This window comes from Cygnus atratus, chromosome 7 (assembly GCF_013377495.2).
Source record: "Cygnus atratus isolate AKBS03 ecotype Queensland, Australia chromosome 7, CAtr_DNAZoo_HiC_assembly, whole genome shotgun sequence".
NCBI lineage: Eukaryota > Metazoa > Chordata > Aves > Anseriformes > Anatidae > Cygnus > Cygnus atratus.
This window is the reverse complement of record NC_066368.1, coordinates 4763174-4778277: the sequence shown is the minus strand read 5'-3', so window position 1 is coordinate 4778277 and position 15104 is coordinate 4763174. Positions and strand designations below refer to the sequence as shown.

Sequence of the window (15104 nt, the reverse complement as noted above, 5' to 3'; positions counted from 1 at the left end):
TGTGCTATTCAATTCCTGGCAAGAAAATGGCCATATGTCTACTGGACTTTACAAGAGAGATACTCTGACACTATTTACTTTAATATTATTATAAAACAAGTGGCCTTGGCAGTCCTACCCTACCTCCCTCTAGCAGAGGTTGAGTCCAAGCTGCGCAAGTGTCTGATTTCTAGCCGTGCTCTGACAAAACAGAAGTGCAACCATTTCTGAAATGTTTCTCCCGCTATAATTTTATTAAAGAGAGAGTTTTTCAGTAAAGACCTCAAATGGAGTTAAACAACCCAGGAAAATGTGTGTCTCTTGTGTGAGGATGTCCCACGCCTAAATTAAAGTGTCCCACACAACTGAATATTATATCTGCAGGATAACTGCAACCATTAACACTCAGACCCTGTCTTAGCTGACATTTAAAAAAGGGTTTGTTCATCTCCCTTTTGTGATGATGCTCCCAGAAGTGAAGGGGTTGTTCCATGTTACTACTGCTTTCATTTATCTAACATAGTAACTGAAGAACGTTATTAAACATCCTCGAGAGCAAGACCAAAAATTCACTTTTCTGTTCCCTTTTCCAGAGCCAGTTACTACCACAGTCCCAACAGAGCCCGTCCCAGCTGGTGAGTTCTTTGTAGGCAGATCTTTCAAAGTTTTCATGTCTGACATATTGCATATAGTTACTTGGCTTTTACTATGTGGTGAATGCATCTGCTGAATGAGGCTGCTGAATGACCATGAATTTCCTTCTGCTTTTGCAAGAGATGTCCCTGAGACTGGTGAACGGAGACAATGAGTGCTCAGGGCACCTTGAAATCTTTCACAATGGGAGATGGGGAACCGTCTGCTATGACGACTGGGACATAAGGAATGCCAAGGTTGTGTGCAGAGAGATGGGCTGTGGTGATGCTCTCTCAGCCAAAATTAACGCCTTTTTTGGGGAAGGCACAGGAGATATTCTCCTGGACAACGTGAAATGCACAGGGAGCGAGTCCTTCCTGGAGCAGTGCTCCCACAGGGGGCTGGGCACGCACGACTGCTTCCACAAGGAAGATATGGGTGTTATCTGTGCAGGTACACACCTTCTCCATTTTATTTAATGTGAATCAAGTTTCCTAAGTCATGCATGAAAGCGTGCGTGGATGAAAGGAGGAGCCTGGCGCAAGGCTGGAGCTGCAAATGGGCATCCCTGGCCGTGGCCCCATGGGCACGAGTCAGACCGGTACCCCCAAGCTACAAGTGACCTGGGGCCATCTTCTCCTTCCCATGAGGGGTTTCTCTACTGGAAGGTCAGGCAAGCAGAAAGGGAAGAGCAGGGCTATATGTGTTTTTTTCCAGAGATGCCCACAGGTAGGTGTTAGCAGTCCAACCTGGAACTTATCTCTGGAACAAAGACTATTTGGGCCTTAAATTGCTTGTGTCAGTCTTACAGTGTTGTAAACATATCTTCTTCTCATTCTTTCTCTCATGGGAATGCACTCCTATTTCATGATTTCGTACTTGCATTTAAAGAGATGGTAACTGCATCACGTGAACTTATGGAGAAAACGGAGTGCACGCTGAGCTTACGTCCTGCTAGCTGAGAATGCAGAAGGAAATTGTTTTGGTGGAGGATCTGGCACTACATGAACATGGTGTGTCTGATACTAGCCATCAGTGTAGGCTGGCAGTCCATTGAATCTTTTTGGACTGTGATGTTTATGTCCAAGATAGAGTGAGGTCCTCTAGGGAACTGATGTTCATGCTAGGCTAAGTTGTATTGCATTACAGTGATATAATGAATAACAGTGGCCTCAAGACTTACAGTCCTGAAGAAGTGAATAAGGCTTCTGCTACCACTCTGAAAGGGCACATATTCTGATTCTGATTTTATTTTTGGTAAGTCTTCTCCTCTCCCCTTTTACTGCTACCATGCAGTGTTCTTAACTGATGGTTACAGAGAAACACTTGCAATGAATCTCTGATGTGCTGCACAAAAGCTGCAAGCAATAGAAGCATTTAAGAAGGAGAAATCAAGTTCAGACTCTCAGTCCACACTCCTAATCCTTTCAGCCCTCTGTAGTTTGCACACTGAAAATCATTTCTCCTTCGATGTATCAAGAGGCTTTACTGCTTCCTAACTAACCATCTCAAGCTAGACGTAACTTATTTTATTTGAAAGCAGTTCTGGCTGGCACACCTCCCAGGCTCTTGGCCCTGGCAGATACTGCAGTGGTGGGGCTGCTCCCCTGCAAACAGCACTTCATACTGCATTTCAGCCTGGGTGAGGAGCTGGGACAGAAACACTGCCTGTCCCCACCAGATCTGCATCACTGCTCCCCTCCTGGCAAAGGTCTGCAGTGTGGGGTGGCAGAAACGGTGGCAGGAACACCAACCTGCAGGCTTCTCCAGGGCTTCAGAAACCATCACCCGAGTCATGGTTTGGGCAAGAGCCCTGACTGTACTGCTGCTTGTCTCGCCCTTTAACTGAAAACATTGATCTACCTTTCATTTTTATGATGTTTTTTATTTTCTCTCCCAACAGTCCCTGTGGAGCTTACCACACACGGAACAACAGGTATGGAGCACTTCACCGCTAGCTTATTCACCTCAGGCTTAGTCAAATATTATTTCTCCTATCGTGGAGTGCTGATTCCCCGTGAGCTCAGCACTGCTTGGTGGTCAGAGAGCTCTTACACACCGTTAGCCCCCAGAAGCTCACAACACACAGGTGAATGGGCACACAAACTCCTGATGCTGATGCAGTGGTTGTGATGAGCAGGGAGAGGTGTCCCACGACACCGAGTTTTTTGGCATCTGTGGACGTACACACACCCCACATGTGACTTTCACCCGCCCTGAAGGGCAGTGAAAAGGCCACAAACTGGGTTAATCAAATGCCAAATTATGGCATATTGCAAATTGTTATAATGTAGCTGGAATGGGTGTCTGATTAAACCAGGCCTAACTGCACCTTAATGTTAATTTTGCTTTGGTTGGACAGTTTTTGCTTTGTTCACACAGTAATTGAAAGACTACTAAAACCTGGCTTTTGCTTTCTCTTTGGCAGCCCCAACTGAGACCACTGTGGCTGAAACACCAGGTATTTATTCCTGCTCATAGACCCTACAGCCAAGCGGGGCTGTGCCCTGATTGCAGCAGCCTCCCCTGGGGCTGCATGCAGCCACCCTCCAAACAGGAGGCTGTGGCTCCACTGTGGTGCGGGTTCCTCCCGCCTGTCCAGCCCATGGCAGCTCCTAACCAGCACTTGTGCTCTCTTGCATGCCTCACCAGCCCCTCCAGAAACCACCACGCCTCCAGCACCAGGTACTGACCACTTTATTCTGTGTGGAATTGGTGCCAGGCTGAAGCCTGGCAGAACGCTGCTGATTCCCTCCACAGCAGCAGCCTTTGCTTTGCTCATGCAGTAATGGAAAAATGGCTGAAGCCTGGCTTTTGCTTTCTCTTTGGCAGCCCCAACTGAGACCACTGTGGCCGAATCACCAGGTATTTATTCCTGCTCATAGACCCTACAGCCAAGCGGGGCTGTGCCCTGATTGCAGCAGCCTCCCCTGGGGCTGCATGCAGCCGCCCTCCAAACAGGAGGCTGTGGCTCCACTGTGGTGCGGGTTCCTCCCACCTGTCCAGCCCATGGCAGCTCCTAACCAGCACTTGTGCTCTCTTGCATGCCTCACCAGCCCCTCCAGAAACCACCACGCCTCCAGCACCAGGTACTGACCACTTTATTCTGTGTGGAATTGGTGCCAGGCTGAAGCCTGGCAGAACGCTGCTGATTCCCTCCACAGCAGTGGCCTTTGCTTTGCTCATGGAGTAATGGAAAAATGGCTGAAGCCTGGCTTTTGCTTTCTCTTTGGCAGTCCTGACCAAGTCCCCAGCAGCAGAAACACCAGGTACTTGTTGGTGCTTGTTTCCAGCAGCCCGGTGAGCAGCGGCGCTGCCTGGCCGTGCAGCATGGACAGAGCTCCTGGAGCTGAGGGCCAGGCACTGCAAACGGGTGGAGGAAAACTCAGGCACAGGGATGGTGCTTGGGGACCATGGAGTGTCCTCAGGCAAAAAATGTTAGGAATCCTTGGCCTAGCTCATGTGGGTACACATTTATTATTTCTCATGCGAATAATGAATTTATTTAGGATTCAGACAATGTTTACTTTCATATTTTCTTTTCTCACAGTAGCAATCTCATCAACTCTATCAGTTCCTCCAGCTCCTGTAGACACAGGCATTACCACTGTAATGCACAAGTAGTGCAGTGTTATTCCAGTTTAAGTGCTTAGTCAGCTATCTAATTGCAGTCTGACAATGCGTTAACATTGCTTCCCATCTCATGCCTAGGAAGTCAGCCTCGTGCACTCACCAAAGTTACATCCCCACTGGAAACTAAGTCAGTGAGAATTTCTGATATTTTCAGTGGTATTTGTTTTGAACCTTAGATAAAGGTTTTGACAATGGGATTTAACTTTTGAAGAAAGTTGAATTTCAGGTTCTGCTCAGACATTGCAAATATTGTGCCTCAAATGCTCAGAGGGCAGGCTAAGGTCTTGTTTTAAAGTCTGGCCTATCAGCATCACATTGCTAAAAGTAAAAGAACTCTATTTTTCCAGTGACGTACAGAAAACTGAACTTCTGATAAAAAGCATTCATTTGAGCATGAAGTCATCTGCCTAAACAAATGAATAAGCAGAATTAAATCTTGTTCCTGTTATTGCTAGTAATATGTCATCATTCAAGTCTGTATGCTTTTCTTAATATGAGCTTTTTGTCCATGACAGCTCTGTTCTTCAGCTCTGATATTAATATTTTCTAGTCTGACTGCATTCAGCTGATTACAGTGGATATTAACTGATTACATACAAGCATGTACTTTCATCATTCACTCTCACTTATTTTCTTTTTTTTTTTTTTTTTTTCATTAAAAGCTCCTCCACAATCAAGGCCAGCACCTATAAGCCAAGGTAGGGCCTTCTCCTTCCTTCTTCTTTGTAATTCCTTTCCCTTACCAGTGCCCTGCACGCTGGGCAAAATGCAAGCTGGAGAGGGCTGGCAGTTTATGGCAGGCAGCGTCTGAGGCGGAGAGCGGGTGCTTGCCCGAGCGGGACAAGCTGGCCTATGTCTGCAATATTTATGGAAAAAGACATTTGAAACACCTGCCCATGGACTGCCAGGCTGCCGGCCAGCTGTGGCAGCATGCCCTGCAGGGACCTCACGAGCAAAGCAGCAGCTCAGGGGTTGTCGTGGCGAGCTCACCCCATCCTGCAGAAGTGCTGACGTGTGTGACCTCAGGATTAGCTGTAGGAGAGAGTGATAAGCAATGGCACCACTGAAGAAAGAGAGGAATTCAGTTTCTCTCCACTCAGCTGTTTTCTCCAGCTTAGTCAGCAAAGCCCGCACTTAGAGTTGTGAAGCACATTGGTATTTAGTGCATGCTGCGTTTTACTGTATACTAAAATATGGTTTATTAACATTACATTTCTTCTCCTCTAGTAACCCTTACCTGTCTGCCTAATTACATGCGGGCAATCATCAGGAGATCCTACCTGAGCTCCCGAGGGTACCTTTCAGGGAGCGTCCACCTGCGAGACCCCAGGTGCAGGCCTGTGATCACCAACTTCCACGTCACCTTCCGTATACCGTACAACGGCTGTGGCACAAGGAGGCTGGTGAGCATGTCTGACCTTGAAATTAGCACATGCCAAGATGGTGTCAAAGTTATTTATGAACAAAAGTTATCCTCAGCTATGGGGCCGAGGTCGGGCAGCTGGGCCCTCATGGCCAAGCCCTGCTATCCCTCAGCTCCCCCAGCTTCCCAGTGGCATTCAGGAAAAGGGTTCTGCACTACTTTGCAGCTCTAAACTCACTAATATTTTAACAGATAACACGTGGAGCCATCACTTATTCCAACACAGTGGAAGGATCCATGTCTGGCAACCTCTACAGCAGAAATAGGAACTCACTGCTGAACCTCGCCTGCAGAATATACGGCAATCCTGGTTTCGAAACTGTACCCAGCATTATAGAGCCTCCGTACCAGCAAACTCCATCTGGGCGATTTGTTGTCAAGTTTGCCTTTTATGATTCACCATCTTTTTCCAATGTAGTGAGGGCTCCACCGTACTACATTCTGCCAAACCGGGATTTGTTCGTTCGTGCTACCCTCTACAGCGCAGAGCCAAATCTGATGCTGTTCACAGACACGTGTGTGGTCTCTCCAAATCCTTATGACTTTACAACTGTGGCATCTGATATAATAAGAAGGGGGTAAGGAAAATATCTCAACAACTATTTTCAAATAATTTCTTGCATGTGATTGACCTGATAAGGACAATAACAAATAGGTACACCACAAATCCAGAGTTCTGTAGGACTTATGAGTTATCCATTAGCAAGAAGCAGCTAGATTTTAAATGAACTAGCTATTAGGATAGACACTTTTGTTTAGCTGGCATTTTACATTTAATTCACTATTATATTCTGCCAGGGAAGAGAAATCAGTATAAATTTTCAGAAGGTATTTCACAAATTATATAAAAAATTTAGAAATTTAGACAAGGATGAGCCTCCTAATTTAAGTGGTTTTGTTTGATTTGGGATATGGGTATATTTCTTTATAGTTCTTAGAAAGTTTAAGGTTAAAATAAAAAAATAAATTTGGAAAGGTAATAGGGCTACACAGTAGCTATTGCTCACATATTTAAAATTTCATCAGATGTTTTACATTTATATGTTTGCATACATGTGTGATATTTACATATGTAGCGTTACATACTGTATAACAAGTTACATATATAAATTCCATATAACTGCATGTGTGTTCAGGAGTTCTGGGCTGTGAACTGTGATTAACTTCACAGTTTAAAAGTTCTGAAGGAAAATTGCTTCTAAATAATGAAACAAATGACATAGTAACTATGTCACAATTTTTGTATGATAATTGTAAGGTGTTTTTTTTTTCCTTTTTTCTTTTCTCAGGTGTGTGAGAGACCCAACTTTTAGGAGCTACTATTCACCAGACAGGAGGATTGTCCAGTTCAAATTCAGAGCCCCCAGCTTTATCGGCAGATACACATCCGTTTACCTACAGTGCAAAATGGCAGTGTGCAACAGATACAATTATTCCTCTCGATGCTACCAGGGCTGCATAAGGAGAGACAAAAGAAGCACAAGCGACAGTGATGAAGATGTCATTGTTGTGGTCTCCAGATTACAGTAGCCCCAATAATGCTTCTTCTAATTATAATATCATGTTGATCACTTATGTACATGATCAGTATGTTTCACACCTGCTAATAAATTCTAAAAATAAATTTTAATAGGGGGTGTAAATCTAAAGGTATTGTAATCTTAACTGTACTTGTGTTTCTTAATTTCAGATTTTTTTATCTATATTCCAGATCTGTAAAAGCCTAAACTTCAGTAAAAACTCTCAGTGACAAAGTGTAATTGGATCAGCTGGCTGATTTTTCCCATCAAGGCTCTTTCCCTCTTGCCGTTCTTACAGTTCTCCCCATTGTACTGAATAGCTCAAATACTTAGCATTCAGGAGTGATTAACCTGCCTTACAGATGTAAGCAGCAGTGCTGCTTTCTGAGCTCAAGAAGAGACATAAATCACAAGATAAGAATTCCTTGTAACCAATAATGTCTAAGCAATTATTGTAAATAGGAATTCAGAAATAATTGGAAAAAATATTATACATGTCCTGAGATATAATCTCTACAATAGCTATAAGCTATTAAAATCTTCCATATGTTAGCTTTTATTACTGGAGACTAGAACTATAGCACATCTAATTTTTTTTCGTTACAAGCATTTGCTTCATCCTTTCTCTTTCAATATCTGTTCAAATTAAATCACTTTGAGCCAAAAAAAAAGTGTTTCTGTGATTCAGTATGTTAAATTGTCCTACTTGGAATGACTTAGTGAGAAAAAAAAAAGGCAAACTATAATTTTCAGTTCAGAATAGAGAAAAATATCTTGACAGTTCACTGCAGATTGTACAGTAGCCCAGCAGTCAACTGAGGGAAAGAGATGGATTAAATTTTGATAATCTGGTGAATTTGGAGTGTGAAAAGGATCTTCAAGGCCAATACTCAGTGAATATGTACAGAGTACCCACACTCATAATGAGATGCTCTGTAGGGAATAAAGATGCCTACTGTTTAGAGTGTGAAATACAAGACCAAAAAAAATAAAAAATATAAGGGCAACTTTTTGTGTTTCAGCCCTTCCAAAAAAAAGGGATTACAACCATTCTGAAACTCAGCTTCTCCGTGAATACTGTAGCCAGCTCACAGACAATAAACTCCTGCAGGTCTTTCAACAAGTCCCTGCTCTGACCAGATCTCTGACCTGGTGGCTCAGCCCCTGTCTTGGCCTGCGTAGTGCCATGTGGGCTCACAGCCAAAGCCCTAATCCTGTGGGACTGTAATGCCTTTGTAAAAAAATGGCCAGGACTCCAGTCCTGAGCCAGAGGATTTCCTAATTGCACTTAATTCACACCAAAATCCATTGCACTTGTAACCCTGCTGTTCTGCTTCTCACAGGTAATGACTTAAAGTGCTTGAAATCACATTTTCCCTGCTATTGCAGGGAAATCTCAGCTGCAGGCAGTGAGGGAAAGTGCCTGTAAATAACAGATCCACAACAGCCGAATGCTTGTTCCTTTGTTCCAAAATGCACACTAATTTGTTCTAAGGATCGGCTATTTTAAAATACTTTCCATACAGTCATCCTGTTCTCATTTTGAAGGACTTTGCCAGCCATTTTCTTTTGAGGTGGAAGAGGGAACTCAAAGCGGGCCATTAATATTTCAGCATCACCTGGTATGTGAGCACATCACACTGTCTGAACACGGTATGTGAACACGGGATTGAAAAACGGTTTGAAGGCTCAGATCTGGAGCACGAGCTGCAGTGCTCAGAGCCATCCCTGCAAGCATGAGAGCCCTGCTCAGCCCTCCAGAGCCACAGGGCTCAGGGGTCCAGTCCCTCCAGAGCAAACACAGAGCAGGAGAATTTCCTCATCGTTCGTACACAATTCCAGCAGTTAGCCTACCAACCCATACCTACCAGCTTGCCAGAGCATCATAGCCATGGATGTATTTTGTATTTTTCCTGGTGCTGATGGACACAGCGATGACTGGCTGGGGGTTGCCCCAGTTCACACATTAGATGCATAAAAAGTGGATGTTAGCATTTGAAAATTGCTTGCACGTATGTGTGTGGGTTTAAGAAATGAATGGCTATACAGAGTAAATGCAAATGTAGTATTTCTGGAAACAAAAGGAAATTCAAATGCTATTGCAGTGGCTTCATACATGTATTCAATGCCTCACATTTAAAGACAATATAAATACTCTGTCCTGAGGAAGAAAGGGTTGCATTCAAAATCCTGAAAGGGAGATAGGATTGTTTTACATAAAGTACATGTCTGAGACTAGAAAGGTAGCATCATTACAGAGGTGTCATAATTCCATATCAATCTGTGTAGAAAAGAAACAAACTTGTTTGTATACAAATGATTTGTTGTTATAAAAGAGAAGTGCCTGGATGTGCTTCAAGAAGGTCTGCACCGCAACTTGACTTGACTAGGAAACTTGAAAGAACCCCTGTTTGCACAGCTGTGGGACACCAGCCCTCTGCATTGGAAAGAGTCTCACAGCTCGGCTCCCATTTTTCCTGGCTATTCCCACACCACGTGGGTACCACGGCAAAGGACAAGGCTAGGGGAAGGGCACATCTGTGGCACTGGCAGTAGCACAGCCTGTGGAAGCTTTAAACACAGGGTATCTGCAGCTGCAGTAGGAAATACTCCATATTTAAGGAGCTTTGGTCCTTCAAGAAAGGCAGACTAATTAGTGTATATATATTGGAGCAGATATTCATTAGGCTCGTGCTCAGAGGAACTGGGGCTCTTGGGACTTTTTTGTGCCTTCTGCTGTGGGACTGTAAAAGTTTTAATTACAATGTGGCTGCAGTGCAATATTATTCTTTTAAATCTGTGGGTAACATTAACGCGGTCTTGTTCACCCATGAATGCTTCAGCAATGGGAAATTATTACTCAGGACAACTCCGCTACGATAGTCCCACTTTATAACCGGAGGAATCTTCAGCAGGGACACTGAATGCTCTGCCCGTGCAACCTGAAGGGACGGGTGTCAAAATGGAGGTGGGAACCACGGAGCTCCCTCTGCCCCACGCTGTGAGCTGGACACATTGGTTGCCAAAGGGACAGTCTGTCAGTCCCCCCCAGAACATTTCTGTTCAGGTCAGACTGATGTCAACACACCCAAACAGAGGCTCAGTGAATCAACAGAGAACCATGCTTTGAACCCATGAGACGCAGAGGTGATGAAAGCACGGTTAAACTTCTACGCAATACACATTAAAAAAATGGGCACACCTGTTACTTTCTCATTTCTATCTGTTAAAAGGAAACAGTAATTGAGAGATTAAGACCTCCCTTCGAGATACCATGCAATACAAGATGATTATGAAATAGCAGGAGGTATAAAAGTTAGAAATCCCTAACCTCCCCAGCTGCCATCAAAATGCAGGCACTCAGACGCTTCTTCCTTCTGCCTCTCTTAGCTGCTCTAATTCATGCTGAAGACAACTCAATAGAATTCATGGGTATGAAAATAAACCATTTTTCTTCTTCTGTGAATCTTTATTAGTTTCTGCACAAGCTATTTTGTAGGCAACTGGAGGGGAAAATGTAAAACATACCTTTAAGTGCAGCTTATTTTAATGTACTGCTGCAAAACACTTTAATATGCCACTAAGTATAAAAATAAGAATATCAGAATAAAATGATTGCAATATATGACTGCCTATGACAATGTTTTTACTTAAGAACTTGACTTTGAAGAGATTTTACTCTGGAATGGAAATTTGCATGTGTAAGTTAATATTGTATTGGAGTAACAGGACTAAATTGACTTTTGGGGAAACTGTTGCTTTTTAAAAGAGTTTGGGGGCATTTTTCCCCATGTTCAATCAGATGCAATAGACGGTCATTTGTTGCTTAATTTGGGATCACCATTCTGTGCTTAGATCAGCAATTTACCCAAGTAACGGTGGGCAGTGACTGTGGAGTAATGAAGTATTGCTACAGAGCTGCTCTGGTGGTGCCAGGCTACAGGAACCATCCGGAGGGATGTAGAGTGAGGGCAGGGCAAAGCTGACCTCGTAATGCTCTTCCAGCTGGGAGGTTTCATATATGACCAGAAAGGTCTCTCCTAAACCTTTCTTTTCCCTCTGGAGTTCAGCAGAAAGTCTGACCTCTCTATCTAGGACTGCATGCATGGCACAGGAAGTTCTTGCTGTTTGAGACCACTATTTTTAGAAAATGCTAAGGCAGAAAAGAAATCTTAAGCTCAAACTGGATGATAATCTTTCTCCAAAGGTTCCTATGCAATGCTCATTACTGTAAGTACTTCATAACTAATTAACATTCATTAAGTAATGTTAGATATAGCAACCTCGGCTTGTTTGTTCATTTTCATGTTCACCCAGACCTGAACCCTGAACACAGTAACAGTCAGAGGGGATGCTCAGACAAGACTATGGAGACAAGCCTGCAGTAATACCTCCCCGTAACGCTCTCCCTGTCACCAACAAATTTGGGTCAGGATGTCCTGAACCAGACAGGGAGTGCTATATTCGTGTTTAACAGTTATCAAGGTATTTTTCTTTCATGGTTTTGAGCTGTTTTGATGTTTTAACATCCACATCACCCCACAGCAAAGATCCACATGGAAAGAGCCAGTTCCTTTGTTTCTTTCAAAATCACAGGTTATTGGTTTCGTTTCAGCCCACTGAGTTCTTGTATTGGAAGAGAACCCTTGCCACGATTGTATGGATCTCTAGCACTTCCTTTCCTCCTCATTTTTTCTCTTTTCTGACCTAAATTGCTTTAGTCCATTTACTTATTCTTTATCTGGAAATTATTTTAAATTTTTGTTCATCTTTGTTGCCGTACTCTGAAGCTTTTCCGGTTTAGCAGTATCATTTTAGAGATGGAAGGTCAGAATTACAGGCAGCTCTAAATACACAGTAGTCTCACACATTGACCTTCAGAAACTCAAATCTGATTTTTTTTTAATTTTTTTTTTTTTTATTCCCTCAGTGCAGGTCTCTGAGTGCTTTGATGTAAAGGGCTGAAACTCAGAAATATATTCAGTGATCCTCAGGAAAAGAGCGTAGGTGGAAGGCAGGAGGTTTGAAGCTCTTGTGGTGACCAGCCTTGCAGAAGGGAGTTGCTGAGGTGTCCCCTGTCACTTGGAATTTCCAGTTTTGCCACTGGCTTCACCTGTGTTTCCCTAACTGCCTTGTCTCTTCTACTAATGAAAATAAGGATAAGAAGTACTTCCTAATGTTCTTTGATTCTTCAAGTTTCATAAACCAGTGCAGTAGAAACTAAAAACCCAAATGGTAGAATGTTTTGCAGGCCTGCTCTATGGTGGGCTGTCCTGGGGTCATGGCATGGAGCAGGATGAGACCTTACTGCAGGAGGGCCAGCCTTGCAAGCTCTTTGTTGGTGCTCTTCTTCCACAGGTGCGCCTCGCTGCGGTACCTCGCTCACCGACCTCAACAAATCTTTAAAGATTGACCTAAATTCGAATGCAAACTGTGTCTGGCAAATTCAGAGAAATGAAAATCAAACGATTAGGCTCATCTTCTCCTATTTTAAGTAAGTATTTCCTCCATATGTTTTGGTATGTTTTCAATGAATTTGAACATAAAAATGTTGAAAATGCATAATAAAATTGAAATAAACTAGTATGGCTAAGCTGAATTTCTTAATAATTTCAACTTAAGACATTGCTGCCTCCAAATATTTCTCTGTATTTGCTTCAGTAAAATGCTTTACTGAATCTGTGTTGTGGACTGCAAAGAATCTGCTTATTTATCAATGAGGTGAGGTAGTTCTCACCATGTTGTTTTTTTTTTTGTTTTTTTTTTTAAGATTTGCTCCTTCTTCAAGCTGTGAAACAGAAAGTATTAATGTATATGATGGTCCTTCCTCTAATTCACCTCTTCTTGGACAAGTATGTAACGACACTGATGCAGTCCCAATGTTTGAATCATCTTCAAACAGTTTAACTTTTCTCATAAAAACAAACTCTGTGGCTTTCGCACGAAACTTCTTTGTCTTCTATTACTTCTTTTCACCGGAAACAAGTAAGTCAGAACTTAATGAAATAAAATAAATACCATTTGAATTTACTATTAAAGGAGGATTAGTAAAGCAAAGTTTGGGATGGCAATTAGAGATTATTCACAGAATTTTTAATTAATCACTCAGCCCTTAGGGAATGGTTTGGGTAAAATCAGCAGAAGGAAGGAGGCAGCAAAATGATAGCACATTTGCTGGAGAGTCTAAAAAATGCAGATTTACTCAGAAAAAAATGATTGCAAAGAAGGCATTATGGGACTTCACTTTTACGTAAAGGCTTCTACTAAATTTGCTCAGTTTGCAGATGACATATGACATAGCATTTGCCCTGTTTGATCCCTAAGACTAGGACCATCTTGTAACTCCTACCAAGGACTTGTCACAGAAGTCAGTGAGGGTCTTCATTCGACGTGTCCCATTTTTGTCCAAGCTATTCTTAAGAAGGAAAGAAAAAGCCTTAGCTTGTGACTAGTTACTTCCTTTGCTCCAGTTGACCTGAGCGGCATGGTATTAAACTCTTAAAGACTTCAATGTGAGAGAGAAATTCCTACATCATGGTTTATGCTGCTCCAGCGTTTAATTAACTTTGCTGCTGAAAAAAAATGTCCCTAAAATATATAGAAAAGTTATATTTAGCACCTTCAATCATTTCCAAATGAATGGAATCCTCAAGAAATGCTCCTGCTAGTGACATAGCTTTAGGTTTTGAATTTATTTTTATTGTTATATATACTGCTGTGTTACCAATGTGTCTGCTCTTCTTTTCAGCACGTTGTGGGGGAAGCTTAACAGGTCCCAACGGGACACTTATCAGTCCCAACTACCCATCCTCTTACCCTCCATTCACATACTGCGTCTGGCACATACAAACTGCAAAAAAATCGAAGATAAACTTACAGTTTAAGGATTTGTTGTGAGTAAACGCCCTACACTCAACTGTTCTTTTGTTATTCTGTTTAGAAGCATTGCTTTAAACACAGCAAGCAGAAGTGCTTTTAGAACATCTGTAGACATGTAAAACCAATATGATTTGGTGACTCTTTATGATAAGGTAATTGCAACATGTACAAAATCACTGTACAGTGCTCTATAGCTACTGCAGAGCCAGTCAGTGAAACACAGAAAGCTTTTCAGGTGACTAGCCATGAGGTGTCCACAAGCTAGCCTGAATTTAAATCCAACAGCATGAAGCACTTGCTACGTAAGGAACATGCTTAAAACAGACATAAAAAGGACAAAAGCCTTCCTTTTCCTCTGGTGATACACATAAGAGGCATCAGAGATCCACTTGAGTCAAACCTACACTTTAAAAGCACTTCTTTATTTTAATGCAATTTTTTTCCTTTAATATATTTGAAGGTGTGGTTATTTTTATTAAGTAATTTACCATCAATATTTGTAGTTCTGATACTATAAATGTAGCTGACTGTGTTGAGAGCGCTAGCAAAATTTCTATTTCAATGAGAGTAGAATCGTGCACTTAATTATTTCTTGCCTAAGAGTTTTCCATGTTTTATTTGTTTTTAATAACATTGATTTGTGTGTTCTTTTATTCTCCATTCTTCTATTTCAATTGACTGGGACTTGTCAGTTGCTATCCGTACTGAATCCTTTATCCAATATGAGCAATGTTCTCTACACTCATGTTTCCTATCATCATTTTTTCTCTGTCTACAGCCTGGAACTGGATCAAAACTGCCAATTTGACTTTCTGGCAGTCTATGATGGCCTCACCACTAACACTGGCTTAATTGGAAAAGTATGTGGCATTTCTCGGCCCACCTTTCAATCTTCTTCAAACGGCATGACAGTTGTGTTGTCTACAGACTACGCCAACTCCTACAGAGGATTTTCCGCTCAGTATACCAGCATTCTGCCAGATCCCCCAGAGCCTGACAGTAGGTGTATTCACTTCTCACTTTCACGTACGAGTCTT

At 42.4% G+C, this 15104-nt stretch overlaps 1 protein-coding gene across 1 annotated transcript in view; it reads left to right on the top strand.

Annotated features, from left to right (window-relative positions):
- LOC118248514 (deleted in malignant brain tumors 1 protein-like) overlaps window positions 1-15104 on the top strand; it is a 106624-nt gene that overhangs the window by 87803 nt on the left and 3717 nt on the right. Inside the window, 13 exon segments of the mRNA XM_050711951.1 lie at window positions 573-614; window positions 2516-2548; window positions 3041-3073; window positions 3849-3881; window positions 4908-4943; window positions 5473-5648; window positions 5861-6246; window positions 6958-7194; window positions 7302-7318; window positions 12502-12682; window positions 12959-13173; window positions 13937-14081; window positions 14846-15066. Of these exon segments, the coding sequence (XP_050567908.1) occupies window positions 573-614; window positions 2516-2548; window positions 3041-3073; window positions 3849-3881; window positions 4908-4943; window positions 5473-5648; window positions 5861-6246; window positions 6958-7194; window positions 7302-7318; window positions 12502-12682; window positions 12959-13173; window positions 13937-14081; window positions 14846-15066 (1755 nt within the window).